The sequence below is a fragment of the Ovis aries genome, chromosome 17, assembly GCF_016772045.2.
Source record: "Ovis aries strain OAR_USU_Benz2616 breed Rambouillet chromosome 17, ARS-UI_Ramb_v3.0, whole genome shotgun sequence".
In the NCBI taxonomy this organism is placed as follows: domain Eukaryota; kingdom Metazoa; phylum Chordata; class Mammalia; order Artiodactyla; family Bovidae; genus Ovis; species Ovis aries.
In genome coordinates, this window is record NC_056070.1 from 70,806,299 (window position 1) to 70,823,735 (window position 17,437).

Here is a 17,437-nt window from a genome sequence, read left to right on the forward strand (position 1 = left end):
CCGTCATCCTCACCTGTGCCCTTCGCTCTGGTTCAGCCTACTCTCCCACCCAAATGGAACCAGTAGCCCCCAGGCCAGGATCCCCACAGGCTTACCCACAGCACAAGCAGCCGCCCCTCTGGGGTCCCCTGTTGCTTCTCTGGCTCCATCTTTGGGAACAAAGCTGTCCTCACCATCACGGGAGCCCAGTCTGAGGATGAGGCCAAGTATCACTGTGGTCTGTGTATGGGTCGAGGTACTTACAAGTGCCCAGTGATGGAAGCCCATGGGGAAGTGCCAACAAAACCTCCTCATGTGCTCAGAGGACTCAGCACGTAGGGACAGGAGTTGCTGATTAGAAAAATGAAACAAACTAAATCCAGGGCTAACAGAAAGAAGAAAATAATAGATGTTAACATAGAGAAAAACAGCTGCCAGGGAGCCCAGAGAAAAACAAAATAGAAAATGCTAAAACAGGAGAGAATCAAACAAAACTGAACAGGTTCCTTGAAAATAAAATTATATATATATATTTATTATATTATATATTATATATATTTTCTTTTTTAGCTATGCAAGTGGGTGTTTGTCGCTCAGTTATGTCTGACTCTTTGTGACCCTATGGACTGTAGCCTGCCAGGCTTCTCTGTCCATGGGATTTCTCAGGCAAGAATACTGGAGTGGATTGCTATTTCCTTCTCCAGGCAAAGTTCGAGGTCCTGAACTTCAGGTTAATGCTATAATGGATAAAATCTTTGAAAGCATTGGCAGGAAAATGCAGTTTGGACATAGAAGTATGTAAACAATTTGTGGCGAAGTGTGTCCACGTGGTTTTAAATTATGTCCACAAATCCTTTCCTTCAAGGGTGGACCTTATACTCCCCTTCACAAGTGGGCTGGACTTAGTGGCTCACTTCTAATGTTAGAATATTGTAAAAGTGAAAATGAAGCGTCTGAGACTAGGTCATAAAAGGCACTGCAGCCTCCTTGCTCATCCTCTTGGATCACTCACTCTAGAAGCCAGCTTAGTTGAATCTTGAGAACACTCAGGTAGCCCAGTAGAGAGGCCCAGGTGAAAGAACTGAGGCTTTCTCCCAACAGCCAGCAAGGAAGCTGGTTTCAACAGCTATGTGAGTAAGCCATCTTGGAAGGAAATCCACCAGCCCATGTCAAGGCTTCAGATGACGGCAATCTCATGAAACCCTGAGTCAGAACACTCAGCTGAATTATTCCTGGATTTCCAACTTTCAGCAGCATATGAGATAATATTGTTTTAAGCTGTTCAGTTCAGTTCAGTTCAGTTTCTCAGTCGTGTCCGACTCTTTGTGACCCCATGAACCGCAGCACGCCAGGCCTCCCTGTCCATCACCAATTCCCAGAGTTCACCCAAACCCATGTTCATTGAGTCGGTGATGCCATCCAACCATCTCATCCTCTGTCATCCCCTTCTCCTCCTGCCCTCAATCTTTCCCATCATGGGGGTCTTTTCAAATGAGTCAGCTCTTCTCATCAGATGGCCAAAATATTGAAGTTTCAGCTTCAGCATCAGTATTCCAATGAATATTCAGGACTGATCTCCTTCAGGATGGACTGATCGGATCTCCTTGCAGTCCAAGGGACTCTCAAGAGTCTTCTCCAGCACCACAGTTCAAAAGCATCGTTCTTCGTTGCTTAGCTTTCTTTATAGTCCAACTCTTAATCCATACATGACCATTAGAAAAACCATAGCCTTGACTAGATGGACGTTTGTTGACAAAGTAACGTCAATATGCTGTCTAGGTTGGTTATAATTTTCCTTCCAAGGAGTAAGCATCTTTTGATTTCATGGCTGCAATCACCATCTGCAGTGATTTTGGAGCCCCAAAGAATGAAGTCTGACACTGTTTCCACTGTTTCCCCATCTATTTCCCATGAAGTGATGGGACCAGATGCCATGATCTTAGTTTTCTGAATGTTGAGCTTTTAGCCAGCTTTTTCACTCTTCTCTTTCACTTTCATCAAGAGGCTCTTTAGTTCTCCTTCACTTTCTGGCAAAACTTTTTCTTGGCAAAACTCTATTAGCCTTTGCCCTGCTTCATTCCACATTCCAAGACCAAATTTGCCTGTTACTCCAGGTGTTTCTTGACTTCGTACGTTTGCATTCCAGTCCCCTAGAATGAAAAGGACATCTTTTCGGGGTGTTCGTTCTAGAAGGTCTTGTAGGTCTTCATAGAACCGTTCAACTTCAGCTTCTTCAGCATTACTGGTTGGGGCATAGACTTGGATTACCGTGATATTGAATAATTTGCCTTGAAAACGAACAGATTATTCTGTCGTTTTTGAGACTGTAAAGATCTAAAAAATCTTGAGATTTTAAGCTGTTAGTTTGGGGTAATTTATTATGCAGCTGTAGTTCATTAATGCACTGCCAACTTTGGGCAATGTCTTTATCCAGGGGCGCCTGTCCATTTAGTCCAATTTTAGCCAGAATCTGCCAAGTCAGTTTAGAAAAATACCCCACCCTTGATCTGACCACCCTCAGTATCAGATCAAATTCCTTATCACTCACCTCAGTATCTTATCAGCCTTGCCTAGCCTCAGCAATGATCCTCAGTCTAGCCAGAACCCACCCTCACCCTTAGGGTCCTCTTAGTAAGTTTGCATCCACTGACACCCACCCTGTTGCTGTTCCTTGCTTTTCAGGCTCGCAGTCTCTCTTTGCAACCCCGTGGACCCACCCTGTTCCTTAGCTGTAAATCCCAGCTGCACCCTGGTGGAGTCAGACTTAAGCTCAATCTCTCTCCCCGATTCTAAGACCCCACTGTAGTACTCTTACCTTGAATAAAGTTTTTCTTACCACCTTTAGTAAGTGTTATGAATAGTTTTTTTAACATTTCCAAGTTCTGTTACTAGGAATTACTCTCAAATGAATATTTCCATACCTTTACTTTTTATACTATGTTCATTTGGAGGAACAGATTTCAAGAATGAAAATATTTCATGTTTTTAGGATACAAACAGAAAATATCTTTTAAAAATATATTTATATATCTTTTAAAAAGTACCCATGTAGTAATCTGAAACAGATGTGTATACAGATGTCAGAGCTCCAAGGAAAACTGAATTCTTTGTAAACTATAAATTAAAACTAAAACATTCAGCCTGTAAATAGTGAAATCTTTGGAATTAACTTGCCAAAAATCATACAGAGAATGAAATTTTAATATAAAAAGAAAATATTTGGGGGATTTAGATGAAACTGCTGTTTAAATAGAGGTATGTCAAGTCCTAAACCCTTTATAAAAAAATAAATGCTCTGCATCTTGTAATAACCTATTTGGATCTAGGACAGGAACCTGAGCCTGAGGGGCTTGTTCTTCCAGAACTGCCAAATTTTAAATACATTCCACAGAATCAATGGATTCCTGAGGTATGTTCTGCTTCATAATATGTCTGCTCCCAATGGTAGAGTCAGTTTTGCTGAAATCTCAGAAAATGTAAACAGATTCTGATGCCACTGAAGTACCCCCTGGGCAGCCGTGTGATCACAGGAGCCGTGGAGCTGAGCTCCTCACTTGAGATCAGGAGCAGGAGCCTTTCCCAGGTGCGCCTCCAGCAGAGTCCGTGGACAATCCCAGCAGGCAGATCGTCCCCAGGGTGAGAACTCTGCTCCTGAAGGGACAGAGCAGAGAGCGTGAGGAGTGAGGGGCACCGGGGATACATCGCAGGCTGCAGGGAGCCCCGGGAGTGGCTCTCCTGACCCACAGGTGCCGGCTCTGTGCTGCCCTCTGCTCCTCTCGTCTCCACCCCACTGGAGCATTTCCTCCTTCAGAGCTGGGGTGGTCTGTGGCCTGTGAGGAGCAGGGGCTCCTAAGATGTGCCCGGGTCCCTGCGCCTGTGATGCCCCTGATGAGCCCAGATCCGGGAGCACCATCTCCTGCTGAGGGAGCAGCAAGGACACGGGGACCACCAGGCAATGATGACAAGGGATTCCAGGCAAAGCCCTGCCTTTGTGACCTAGAACAGAGGTCAGGGCGAGTCAGGGGTTCGGCCCTGTTCTCCTGCAGCTGGTTGGACCACACGACTTCCTGGATCACACTGGGCCCCACCCATCCTGACGCAGAGGCTGGTCATCAGTGTCACACAGCTCATCGCTAACCACAGCCACAGGAATTCCCGTGTGATGCGGATGTGTGATGAAAGCTTGCCCTGTACTCCGGTGTCGGACCCATCACTGCCTGACCCTGGCTGTGACGTCCCCAGTGCTGGTTGAGGCCTCTGTGGTCACTTGGGCTGTCAGTACCAGGCAGGCTCACACCCTCTTCCTGGTCCCTTTTATGGGATCCATGAAATTGACTCCTTTTCTCCAAATACAAGCAAAATCTCCATGTGCCCAGATACAGTGTCTCACAGGTTCTGGGCAGGATGTTGAGGAAGCAGAAGCCCAGCATCTGTGCCCTGGAGCCCAGGGGCCTCTCCCACCCCGGCACGCCCCTCTCCTGCTCAGCAGACACCAGGCTTTGTGCTCTGCCCTGAACCCTGACCCTTAGGGAAGCTGGGTGCCTCCCTGTCTCTGGACACTGCACCCTAGAGCCCTCCTCTCCAGGTGAAGGAGACACTTCCCCTTAGGACAGGGCTCTCAGACTCCTCACTTGCTCATTTTCTCCTCTTTTCCCTCGTGATCTCTCCTATTTTTCCCTTCCTGGTTCCTTGTTTGAGATGATATTGGACAAATATCACTTTTTGGACACAGACCTTATAAACCCACCTCTGTTAAATCTATGGAGTCTAACCAATGAATGTCATCCATGTCCAGTGAAGATCAGGTAACAGTTCAGAAGGGTTTCTCAGTCAGGAAAGAAGGAGGGGTCTTGACAAGGATGAGATCCCCATTTATAGTTATAATCGTGTATATCAAGCACTTAATATAGAAAGTTTACGAAATTCGACTCAAAACACCTTTAATCTTTAAATATGTGAGTCAAAAAGTACTGTGAGGAATAGGTTCAAGGGTAAAGAAGTCCTGGGAGTGATTAAGGAAAGGTAGCTTATCCCTGAGAACTTCATATCCTCTTGGGAAAGACAGAAATAGGGACAGAGCGGTGCACTCCTGGCCGGGGTGGCCCCTGGTGACCTTGCAAAGCCAACATCAACCACACACCAGCCTGGGAGGCAAACTCAGACAGGATCGTGACCAGGAACCACCCATGGGCCTCTGGGATTTTGAATCCTGGACCCTCGTTCAGGTGGTTGTGTTCTGATACTGAACCCAGGAGCTGGGCAGAGCAAACTCAGACCTAGGAAATCCTGAAATTCATTTATCAGCATTGCATTAAAAGGCCTGAAGTCAAAGTTACTTGGTAAAATTAATGACCCACCCCAAACTCCACGGAGAGGACTCATTCTACTGCCCTGGGGGTGACATCAGGAAGACCCAGCTGCAAGTGTGAGAAAGCCCTTCCTGGAGGCTGTGAAGTAGGGGGAGGAGGAGGCCTGTGGCCAGCAGGGGGACGCTGCATGCCTGGTCCTGACAGCGCAGGGTCCTGGCCAGGCAGGCTGGCACCTCCTCTGTTGACTCTTGCCCACGTGGGCAGCAGGGTCCTCACTGGAGGGTGACATCCTGCACCTGGGCCCCCAGGGGACATGGCAGCTCTCAGCTCAGAGCCACAGGCTTCCCTCTCAGTTCCTGCTGCTCTGGCGTGGGGTCCGTGACCAGATCTGACATCCAACCAAGGACAGAGGGACGGTCATACAATGAAAATGGACTTCCTTCAGGAACCTCGCCCTCCAGGAACACCTGGACAGGGGATGAGACCCCTGCAGAGGCTGTCCCATTGCCCGCAGAGCGCCCGGGTGTTCCCAGCGGAGGAAGGACGCAGGCAAGAGCCCTCTGTCACCATCCCGTCATTTAAAAGTGTTCCCTGCTGTGTTATTTCGCATTTTCAGCATTTTAGAGTGAAGCATGGAAAGTGGGATTGTGTCGGTTTTGTGGCTTCCTTACTTGTTCCTTCCCTTTATGTGACCATTTCTTCCATCTAAAAACTTGACATATATGAAATCACATATCTCCCAAAGCTATCTTCAGTACATTTGCATAATAAGAAAAGATTGACTAGGAATATCATATTTTTCACATCTATGAGTTGAGGTTCTCAAGCACTTCTGACAAAAATCATGTGAATGTTATTCAACAGCTACTTTAGCAGCAAATCTAACGTGAATGCAAAATAAGAATAGTATTTGACATTTTTTATGTTAAAGAAACAAGAGATGAACAAGACTTTTCCCGTCTCTTCCACACACGTTAGCACTTGAGATGTCTGAGCTCCTTCTCCTCCTCGTTGCCCCCACACCCCTCCCCTGTCCCTTCGGCTCCAGAGCAGAACCACAGGGAAGGGAGTTTACAAGGTCCACGATGGCCCCCACACCTACCTGTTCACACACGGGTTTTTCCCATTTCTGATGATGAGACATGTGTTCCCACTTTATTGTAACTGAACTTGCCCGCTATCACCATTGAATGATGACATGGTGACCTTTTCCTCTACTGTTGGTCTATTGAACGGCTATTGAGCTACAGAGAAGGCAATGGCACCCCACTCCAGCATTCTTGCTTGGAAAATACCATGGACAGAGGCACCTGGTAGGCTGCAGTCCATGGGATTGCTGAGAGTCGGGCACGAATGACCGACTTCATTTTCACTTTTCACTTTCATGCATTGGAGAAGGAAATGGCAACCCACTCCAGTATTCTTGCCTGGAGAATCCCAGGCATGGGGAGAGCCTAGTGGGCTGCCGTCTGTGGGGTCACACAGAGTCAGACACGACTGAAGCGACTTAGCGGTAGCCCTGAAGCTACTCCACATTGTCATGGCTTTTTATAACACAGGAAGCTGTCACCACAGGCCTGGCCGTGTGACTCTATATGTAACTCTCAACCCCCAGCCCTGATTCACCAGCGCCGGGACTAGAGACACTTTACAGGACTGTGCTCCAGAGCGACCGCTCACCCTTCACAGCAGACACAGGCTCCGGGATCTCCTGCTCGACTCAGGGCTGGAGGAGGACGGACAGCACCGCCCAGACGGGAGTCAGGGTTCCCTGAGAAGACAGACTGTTCTTAAGAAGGGCTCAGGTTTGGGAAAGGCTGGATTATTGTGGCAAGAGAGACAGACTTGCAAACTCCTCCTTCAGCCTCAGACACTCCGGGAGGACATAGAGGACTGAGGTCACCAGGTCACGGGGCACATTCGCTGAAAGCTGTCGCCCCCATCTCTCAGGGGCTCCTCCCCGAGCTGTCCCTGCTCTGTGTGAGGTCCAGCATCTGCCTCCTTCAAGTCCCCCCACCCCAGGGCCTCAAGTGACCTGGGCAGGGAGAGGAGGAAGGGATTTGCATGAGGCACCTCCTCCTCCTGACAGGCTGGAGGCATGAAAAGGCCTAGGACCCCGCCTGCAGCCCAGGAGGTGCGGAGGCCGCATCCCGGGAGGGGCCCCACCGCGGCCTGGACGGTGCTCCTGCTCGGGCTGCTCGCTTGTGGCTCAGGTCAGGGGCCGAGACTCGGCACGCTTGGGGCACGTCCATGCAGGGTCTCAGGGCCCTGTCTCCATAACAACCCCTGTCTCTCTCTTGTTCCTTTTAGGGGTGGATGCTCAGAGCATGGTCCAGGAGCCAGCACTGTCAGTGTCTCCAGGAGGGACGGTCACCCTCACCTGGGGCCTCAGCTCTGGGTCAGTCACCACCAGTAACTCCCCTGGCTGGTTCCAGCAGACCCCAGGCCAGGCTCCCAGAACTGCTATCTAAGCACAAACACCCGCCTCTCTGGGGTCCCTGCTCGCTTCTCTGTCTCCGTCTCTGGGAACAAAGCCGCCCTCACCATCACGGGGGCCCAGCCCGGGGACGAGGCCGTCCCTTACTGTGCTCTGTACGTGTTAGTTACAATGCCGCAGTGGTGCACCCTCATGGGGAAGCACTTCCCAAACCTGCCCCTGTGCTCAGGGGGCTCGGCGCTTCGAGTCGGGAAGGCAGAGAGGGGGTGGAAAAGCTCACCAGCCCGTGGGGAGGGGGCTCTGGGCTCCCATCTCCTTCCAGCCGTCCATGGCCCCGCGCCTGCTCCTGTGTCTCCCCTGGGGGGTCCAGCTCTTCGTGGGGACCCCTCTCTGCCCATAATGATGTGGAGGGGAATCAGGTCCACATTTTTTCAACATTGAGAGTCAGAGTCCCCAGCACAACCAGCATGACTCTCCTTGCTGACTTTGATGATGACCCTTGGTGACCTCTAAGGTTGGCAGATGAAATCCAGCCACTGCATCCTGGCAGGGGGTCTCAGCTTCACTGTGCGGGGACCTGGTCTCCCAGCCCCTCCTGGTTGAAGAGGGCAGGGCCCCATGACGCTGGGGGTGAGGTGCCACTGGGGCTCCAGCCCATCACAGCCTGAGCCTGGCCTGGAGTCAGGCTGGTCAGCTCTCCAGGTCCCCATTGAACCCCTTGGCAGCCAAGGAGGGGCTGAACTTCTAGGCCATCCCCAGCCTGAGAATGTCCGGGGGAGAAGCCAGGCTCGTCTGTCCGCCGCTGACAGCGCCAAGAGTTGAGCAGGGAATTAAAGATAATACCATCAGTGACACCGCCAGGAGCGCAAGGAGCCAATGCGTGGAATGTGGTCAAGGTCCCTGTGAGTGAATCTGAGGCTGTAGAAACATACGCATCTTCACAGGCTCCAAACTTAGTAACAAACGGATTTTGGGGTTTCAGCAAGAGGATGTTATTTCCCTGCTTTTCTTTTCTCTTCCACTCGGAGGAGGTGGTCATAACTTCAGAGGGTCCACCTCTCCGACCTCGTGTGGCCGGTCCCCAGGGTCAGCAGCCTCTACCTCCCCTTCTTCTGACCTTGACACGTACTCGGACCTCGGACCTGAGTGCTCTCCTGTCCCTGCAGGGAGGTCACCTCACTTGCCCTCACAACTCAACTGACCCCTCACGGTTTTGTCCAGGCCCCTATGCTGTGTTACCTCCCAGGATGCAGGGACAGGACTGGGGTCCTCTCAGCGTGGATCCCCCAGGGCATCAGCACTGGCTTGGGAAGGAGCAGAAACCAGGGGGACGAGTGATGGAGACCGTGGGGCCAGCCCCTAGCTGCATCAACAGTGCTGAATAGGAAGCAGGGGGCGGGTGGCGGGCACTGCGGTCATCCCTCCCACCCTGGTGTCCCTGAGACCACGGAGCTCAGGGGCTGAACGTCCACTGACTGCAGCACCGCAGCCCCGCTCAGCCGGGCTGCCCCTCCCCGAGGGCAGCAGGAAGCAGGGAGTGGTCTCAGCGTCCCGCTGGATGGAAGGAGCTGCTGACAGCAGTTGCCCCAGGCTCCCAGGCTGGAGTCAGCAGCACAGAGAAGTGGGGTCAGGACCCCTCTTTGCTGGGTCAGTGGATGGTGAATATATACCCTTGATTGATGGACTTTACAGTTCAGTTCAGTTCAGTTGCTCAGTTGTGTCCGACTCTTTGCGACCCCATGAATCGCAGCACGCCAGGCCTCCCTGTCCATCACCAACTCCCGGAGTTCACTTAAACTCATGTCCATCAAGTCGGTGATGCCATCCAGCCATCTCATCTTCTATCTTCCCATTCTCCTCCTGCGCCCAATCCCTCCCAGCACAGGCGCTCTCTGCACAGGTGACTGGATGCCGGGACAGGGGAGGGGCCCTTGGAAGACTCTCGGGCCCTGCTCCCTGCTCTTGAGTCTGGACCCCAGAGTCACCATGTCTGTCTCTCCCTCTTCCAGGATCCTGGGCCCAGGCTGTGCTGACTCAGCCACCCTCTGTTTCCCGAACTTTGGGTCAGAGGGTGACCATCTCCTGCACTGGAAGCAGCAACACAATTGGGGGTTATCATGTGAGCTGGTTCCAACAGCTCCCAGGATGGGCCCCCAGACTCCTGACCTATGGAAATGGCTAAAGACCCTCAGGGGTCCCGGATCGGTTCTCTGGTCCAAGTCTGGCAGCTCGGCCTCTCTGACCACCCCAGTTCATGCTGAGGATGATGTTGATTATTACTGTTTCTCATGGGCTGATGGCTTGAAAGTTTGCCCAGTGCTTCCGGCCAGAGCAGGAGACAAAGGCCTGCTTCCCCCACAGCCACGGGGCTCCCAGGGCGAGGCGCCTGCCTCTCCCTTCCTGGAGTCCCTGAGGCCACGGACCCCAGCAACCTGGGTGTCCCCTGAGTGCAGCCCAGCTGTCCCCTCAGCTCGACTCCCCTCCCCAGGGCAGCGGCACACAGGGGGTGGGCACATGCCCCTGGATGACGGAGCTGCTCACACAGGTGCCCCCGGTTCCCAGGTCGGAGTCGGCAGCAAAGAGCAGCGGGTCAGTGCCGCCCTTGCTGGGTCCCTGGGCAGCGAATGCACATCCCTGAGTTTCCGCCACAGAAGCATCTCCTGCTAAAGGAAAAGGAAATGGAACCCAGAGTTTCTACAGCAATTTCCACACGGTCCAGGATCCAGGAAAAACTGTCACTTATATGAAGAACCAGGAAACTAAGTACTGAAGGGAAGTGAGACGGCACAGACATCAGCGGTGAGAGGCCTGAGATGATGACGTCAGGTGACAGACGTTTTTAGGGACAGACATCAGATCTATTTGTTTAACAAATACAAACAGTTTTGGGTCCAAAGGAGAAGGGGACAAATGGAAGGGGGAAAAAAAAGAATCGTGAGAACAAGTTAGTCAGAATAACCTGAAAATACAATAGGTGAAAATAAAAAAGTTCTCTGTACAATATCAAAGACATGTAATATTTATTATATAATTCCTTTACTTGCTTACTGATAAGGTATTTGGTGACAGGAAAAAAGGCAGCCCCTCCCTCCTCAAAGGCTTCCCAGGAGTCACGAGGCGTAAAGAACCGCCTACCAGTGCAAAAGGCATAAGAGATGTGGGTCCTGTCCCTGGGTTGGAAGATCCTCTGGAGCAGGAAACGGCAGCCCACTTCAGTGTTCTTGTCTAGAGAATCCCATGCAGACGGGCCTGGTGGGCTAGAGTCCACGGGGTCGCTAAAGAGTCAGACAGGATTGAGAACCAAGCAGCTGAGCAGCACCTTGCTCACAATCTCCCCCCCGTGAACGTTCCCCGAGAGCGTCACCAGGGGGCGATGTTTACCGCTCAGAGTTGGCAAAACCTCAACACACCCGCGTGGTCCCCCGAGCTGGCCCTGCCCCGGGGCTCAGCGGCCTGACTTGGACGGGACAGCAGGTGCTTCCTCTCAGGGGACAGACTCAGAGCCGCGGCCCCCAGGCCTCCTCCTGGGAGTGAAGCTGCACCCGGGGCCGAGCACCCAGAATTGGAGGGTGAAGGGGTCAGGGGGTCATCAGTCCCCACCCTCTTTCCAGAAAGAGAGGAGGGGAGGAGCCCCGAGCCCACCCCGTGCACCCCTCCAGCTCTCCTCATCTCTGCTCAGAGCCTGCCCTCCCGCTCCCCTCACTCACGACTCTCCTCCCAGTCCTGGGCCTCTCTCTTTCTACAGACCTCCAGTGACCGTGTAGGTCTGTAGACCATGATCTCCATGGTCAGGAGCCAGCTCCCTCTGTCGGAAGTTCATGGACGTGTTTCCAGATCTTCCTGAAACACTCACTTCCTCGGCCCCTCCTTGAGCCTGTCTAACCCTTCCTTTCCGAGAAACCTCAGGTCTCTGGTGCTCAGGTGTGACCCCTACTCGTCCCCTCCCTGCCGGGAGTCAGCGTGAGGAACTCCGCCCATGGCCAAGGTCATGAGGAAGGAGGCTTCGGCATAAGCAAAGGCAGGATCGAGCCTCAGGAAACCCCCTGTTCCCTGAGCATCTACCCCCAAAACCAGAGTCTGCCTGCTTTACACTTTACGCTCTCACCTACACCTCTGACTTTTTGGGGGCCGTCCCCCACCTTTCTCAGAGAAGGAGTTAACCTACAGCTCCAGTTAATAAAAATTCCTGGGCGTGACAAGGGTGTCTCAGGTCAAACCTCTCTGCTGGCAGACTAGCTTGTGTGACAGGATTATCCACACTCTTGCTACTATGTACATGATTGTTTACAACTTCTCAACCATAAGCAGCACAGAGAGTTTGGACTATTTTGAAAGTTTTAGTTAGCATTGGGTTTTTCTAAAGAGAAAAATCATGTTGGTGAAGGGTTTTTCATTTATTGGGCCAGTGTTTGCTGCTAAATCCCTTGCCGTTATACATGTTAATGAATATATAACTAGCATATGGGAGAAATAAGTATTAACCTTTAAGATTAATCATGTTAAACCTTAGGCTAAGTAAATTCCTTTCTTAATTGTAACCCACTACACCCTCACCCTACAAGAATGCAACTTTATCTGGTACCTTCGGAGGGTGGTGCCTGGTTTAAGAAAAATCACCCCTGGAAAATAAGTTTCTTGTTGACTGACCTTTATCAGAAAGAAAGGATCACAAAATGTTAGCAGGCCCCCTGGCCAGAAGATGATGTAAAACCCCTAAGACCTTTTTGTATACATTTATATGAAGCACCTGATTTTGATAAAGGTCAGGACTGCTGACCCCTGCGTGACTTTAAAATTTCCATTTGTCTCTATGTGTAAAAAAAGGTATATAAGCAAACCTGAAAATAAAGAAAACGGATCAGTTTCTGGACAGACTGGCTCCCCCGTGTTTTTCTTTCGTGTTCTCTGTTTTTCTGGCTGAATTCCCATCTGGAGCATGGGTACTTGCCAAGCCTGCTAATTTTGCCCTGGCTTCTAAGATCCACGTGAGAGGGAGCCCAAGGCAGGGCACCCTCTGATATTCAAGTGGGGGCCGGTGGCCTACAAAGGTGGTGCAAATCTCTTGTCTTGAGATTTTATTGGTACCCCACGTAAACCAAGTTATTCAGCCTCTTTTTCTCCACTAATTTTCCTACTACACTATTCTTTTCTAATCTCTTTATACTTCTAATTAAATAGCTTTTTCCTAGAATGCCAACTCCGTCTCCACTTTGAATTATCCTGGATCCACTGGGGCTGGACCGTGGCAACTCCCTGTGCCTCCCCAGGGTCCCCTCATTTCTCAGGGGATCTTGAACCCCTCTAGTAGGTGATTTATTCCCTGAAACCTCACACTCCGTCCTGTGTGCCCATCGAGTGAGGAATCATGAGGGGAGAGAAACCCTGGTCCTCAGACCTGAAGATGATTCCTGGCTGAGGAGCATCTGTGCTCAGCTGCTGTGGGACTGACTTTATGCACAGTGAGCCTGGGGAAGCTGTGGGGCCCTGGGCTGGGAAAGCAGCCCTGTCCTGGGGCTCTGCCCCCAGGACCGGCGTTGCTGCTCTGTCTGACCATGTCTATGGCCACATCTGAGATTCCTGAGAACAGCTGATCTGCCTTGTCCAGTCCTGTCGCTCATCTCAGATCTGAGACCGACCCATGGCTCTGATAACTCAGCCTGCCTTGTTTCACAGATAGAACGTCCTGCTACGACATAAAATCCCCCAGTGGAGATGCCGTACCTGTCAGAAAGTCTTTAAAATTATCTTATTTAGAGAACAGAGGCTACAAGGAAAAGTATGTTTTAGAAATAGTACCATGGCAATGCAGAATTAAATAGTACCATGGCAATGCAGAGCCAGAGTGGACACAGCCTAGTGACTTAACAACAGCATTTTCTTCAGTTCAATTTAGGCATCTATTTTAAGTGACGACCTTAGATTTTTACTACTCCATGAACACATTTTGGTTCATTTAAAATCTCAAATCACACATGCACAGTGTAACATTCACATGCGCTACAGGATAAGCTGCAGTTGGCTGTTGTTGTCCATCCAAACACATCCTGAAGGGTAGAATTTCAAAATCAGTTTGGGGAAAGTTGACTCTAAGAGCTCTGATCACCAGGTCAGGATGTGTGTTTGGCCAGGACGCCAGGGGGCGCTCCGAGGCTTTTCCTGAGTATCTGGAGGGGTAAGAGCAGAGACCAGCCCCCTGCTGCTTCCTACTCAGGGCTCCCTGCTGTGACCTCCCATCCCCAAGCCCCATGCAACCCCACCCCTGATCACACACTGGCCTCCCTCAGGCACAGGAAGGTGACTCAGGTCCCAGAGGTGATCAGAGCATTGTGGGGGCGGGGCGGGGAGGATGGTCATTTGCATGAAAGGCCCCGCCCCCTCTCAGGCTATGAAGCGGGGAAGGAGCGGTGTGGGGACGCTCTGCTCAGCTGTGGGGCCGCAGACCGCGGGACGCCCTGACCGTGTCCACCATGGCCTGGTCCCCTCTGCTCCTCACCCTGGTCGCTCTCTGCACAGGTGACTGGATTGGGGGACAGGGGAAGGGCCCTGGGAAGCCTCACAGCCTTGCTCTCTGCTATCATGCGTGGACCCCGAGTCACCATCTCTGTCTCTCTCCCTTCCAGGATCCTGGGCCCAGGCTGTGCTGACTCAGCCGCCCTCCGTGTCCGGGTCCCCGGGCCAGAGGGTCTCCATCACCTGCTCTGGAAGCAGCAGCAACATCGGGGGTGGTAATTATGTGGGCTGGTACCAACAGCTCCCAGGATCAGGCCTCAAAACCATCATCTATGGTACTAGCAGTCGACCCTCGGGGGTCCCGGACCGATTCTCGGCTCCAGGTCTGGCAACACGGCCACCCTGACCATCAGCTCGCTCCAGGCTGAGGACGAGGCCGATTATTACTGTGCAACTGGTGACAGCAGTAGTTATAATGGCACAGTGCTCCAGGCCAGGGGGGAAGTGAGACAAAAACCTGCTCTCCCCCAGACACGGGCCTCCTGGGGCTGAAGCATCTCTGTCCAAGCAGACACTGGAGCAGCAGCTCTGAAATGGACGTAAAACATATTTCATTTCACACGGTGAGAACAAGAATGTGTGGTCGTACTCACAACTCACTGCATGTTTTCAGCCAAAACGCCCTCAGCTGCTCTTCCCAGTCCTGCTGCTCCACATAAGACCACTTAGGGGAAAGGGAATGTGGATACTCCACCATGTTCAAAGCTACTTGTTCAAACATGATCATTTTAATTTCTAATCTTCAGTAGTGAGTTTTCTTAGTATTTTCAACTGATAGTTTAGGTGAATCTCAATTTAATGGCTTTATTGTTAACCTTCTTTGATAAGGTTGCAGGTATATTAATTCTACACCTGTTTACTATTGGTTTCTCTAAACCCCTAGAGCTGGTACTGCTGTCAGTGACCACACCACAGCCCTGAGGCCCTGGACTGCTGAGACCGGCAATGGTTTCAGGGCCTGTGTGTGGAGACCCCTGTCCCCGGAGAGACCACAGGAGACTCTGTGGCTCCCTGCACCCTGAGCAGTGACATCAGTGTCGGCCGCTCTGCTCTTACTGGAACCAGCAGAAGCCAGCGAGCCCTCCTCAGTCCTCCGGTCCTACCACTCAGACTCCAGGAAGAACCAGGCTCCGGGGTTCCCGCGGGTTTTCTGGATCCAAAGATGTCTCGGCCAGCACAGGGCTCCTGCTCGTCTCAGGGCTGCAGCGTGAGGACGAGGCTGACTCTGACCGTGCAGGCTGGTGCAACAGGGCTCCTCACAGCAACACAGGTAGACGGGAAACCGGGACGAGAGCCTCAGCCTCAGATCGTCCCCCCAGGGCATGAACTCTGCTCGTGAAGGGGCAGAGCAGAGAGCGTGAGGAGTGAGGGGCACCAGGGATACATTGCAGGTGGCAGGGAGCCCTGGGAGTGGCTCTCCTGACCCACAGGTGCCAGCTCTGTGCTGCCCTCTGCTCCTCTCCTCTCCACCCCACTGGAGCATTTCCTCCTTCAGGGCTGGGGTGGTCTGTGGACTTTGAGGAGCAGGGGCTCCCCAAGATGTGCCCGGGTCCCTCTGCTTGTGATGCCTCTGATGAGTCTATATCAAAGGGCCCCACGTCCTGTAGAAGGAACAGCGGGGAAGCGGGGATCACCATGGCAACAATGCCAAGGGATTCCAGGAAAAATCCGTGACTTGTGACTGATGACAGAGGTGAGGGACACTCAGGGTTTTGGCCCTGTTCTCTGCCTCCTGGTGGGTCCTCACGCCCTCCTGGATCACTCTGGACCCCATCCTGATGAGGAGGCTGGTCATCAGTGTCACACAGCTCATCACTAGCCACAGCCACAGGAATTCCCGTGTGATGGGGATGTCTGGTGAAAGCTTGCCCTGTACTCCCGTGTCGGCCCCATCACTGCCTGACCCTGGCTGTGACGTCAGCAGTGCTGGTTCAGGTCTCTGCGGTCACTTGTGCTATTACATCCAGGCAGTCTCACCTCCTCATGCTGCTCCATCATTATGGGGTCCATGAAATTGTCTCTTTTTCTGTCTGGTCTCCAAATACAAGCAGAATGCCCATGTGCCCAGGTACACAGGGTCCCTCACAGGTGCTGAGCAGTATGTCGAGGAAGCAGAAGCCCGGCATCTGTGCCCTGGAGCCCAGGGGCCTCTCCCACCCCCACACGTCCCTCTCCTGCTCCAGGCTTCGTGCTCTACCCTGAACCCTGACCCTTAGGGAAGCTGGGTCCTCCCTTTCCCAGGGAATTGCTGCCTGAAGAGCCCTCCACTCCAGGTTCTGGGAGACCCTCCCCATTAGGATGCGGCTCCCAGACTTGCTCATTTCCTCCTCTTTTGCCTCATTATCTCTCCCCCTTTTCCCTCCCTGGTTCCTTGTTTGAGATGATATTGGATAAATGTCACTATTTTGGACACAGACCTTATAAACTCACCTCCATCAAATCTATGGATTCTAACAATCAAAGGTCAGAACCTTAGACTTCACCATGTCCAGTGAAGATCAGGTAACGGTCATAAGGGTTTCTCAACCAGAGATGAAACAGGAGCCCAGACAAGGATGAGATACCCATTTATAGGCATAATATTTTATATCAAACATTTAATATAGAAAGATTATAAAATTAGACTAGAAACATCTTTAAATATCTGAGTCAAAAAGACGTACTGTGAGGCCCTTGATCAAGGGTAAGTGAGAACCCCTGGAAGTGACCAGGAAGAGAACTGTTGCACCTGAGAGCCGCCTATTCTCTTTGCAAAGAGAGAAATAAGAGCAGAGGCATGCAGTCTGGGCTGGGAAGGTCCCGGGAGGCCCTGCACATTCAGCCCTGACCACCTGTCAACCTGGGAAGGAAGCTCACACAGAACCATGAGCAGGCACGACCCACGGGCATGCTGGGAGTCTGAACCCTGGAAACTGAGGTTCCGGTGGTTGTGTTCTGGCAGTGAACCCACGAGCTAGGCGGAGCGAGCTGAGACATCAGGGAATCCTGAACTTCATTAGTTTATCAGCATGCCATTCAGGGGTCTGAGGTCATTAGGCACCTGGAAAACTCAATGACCAGGCCCAGACTAGACGAAGGGGGCTCATTCTACCGTCCTGGGCGGTGACATCAGGAAGACCCAGCTGCAAGTGTGAGAAAGCCCTTCCTGGAGGCTGTGGTGTGAAGCTGGGGAGGAGGAGGCCTGAGGCCAGCAGGGGGCGCT

The 17,437-nt window shown here is 51.9% G+C and overlaps 1 protein-coding gene across 1 annotated transcript in view; it reads left to right on the forward strand.

Annotated features, from left to right (window-relative positions):
- The window catches only part of LOC114108841 (immunoglobulin lambda-1 light chain), a 469,312-nt gene that overhangs the window by 55,542 nt on the left and 396,333 nt on the right, over positions 1–17,437 (forward strand). The window contains exon 2 of the mRNA XM_060401349.1: positions 14,559–14,651. Coding sequence (XP_060257332.1) covers positions 14,559–14,651 — 93 coding nt within the window. The remainder of the gene's footprint in view (positions 1–14,558; positions 14,652–17,437) is intronic.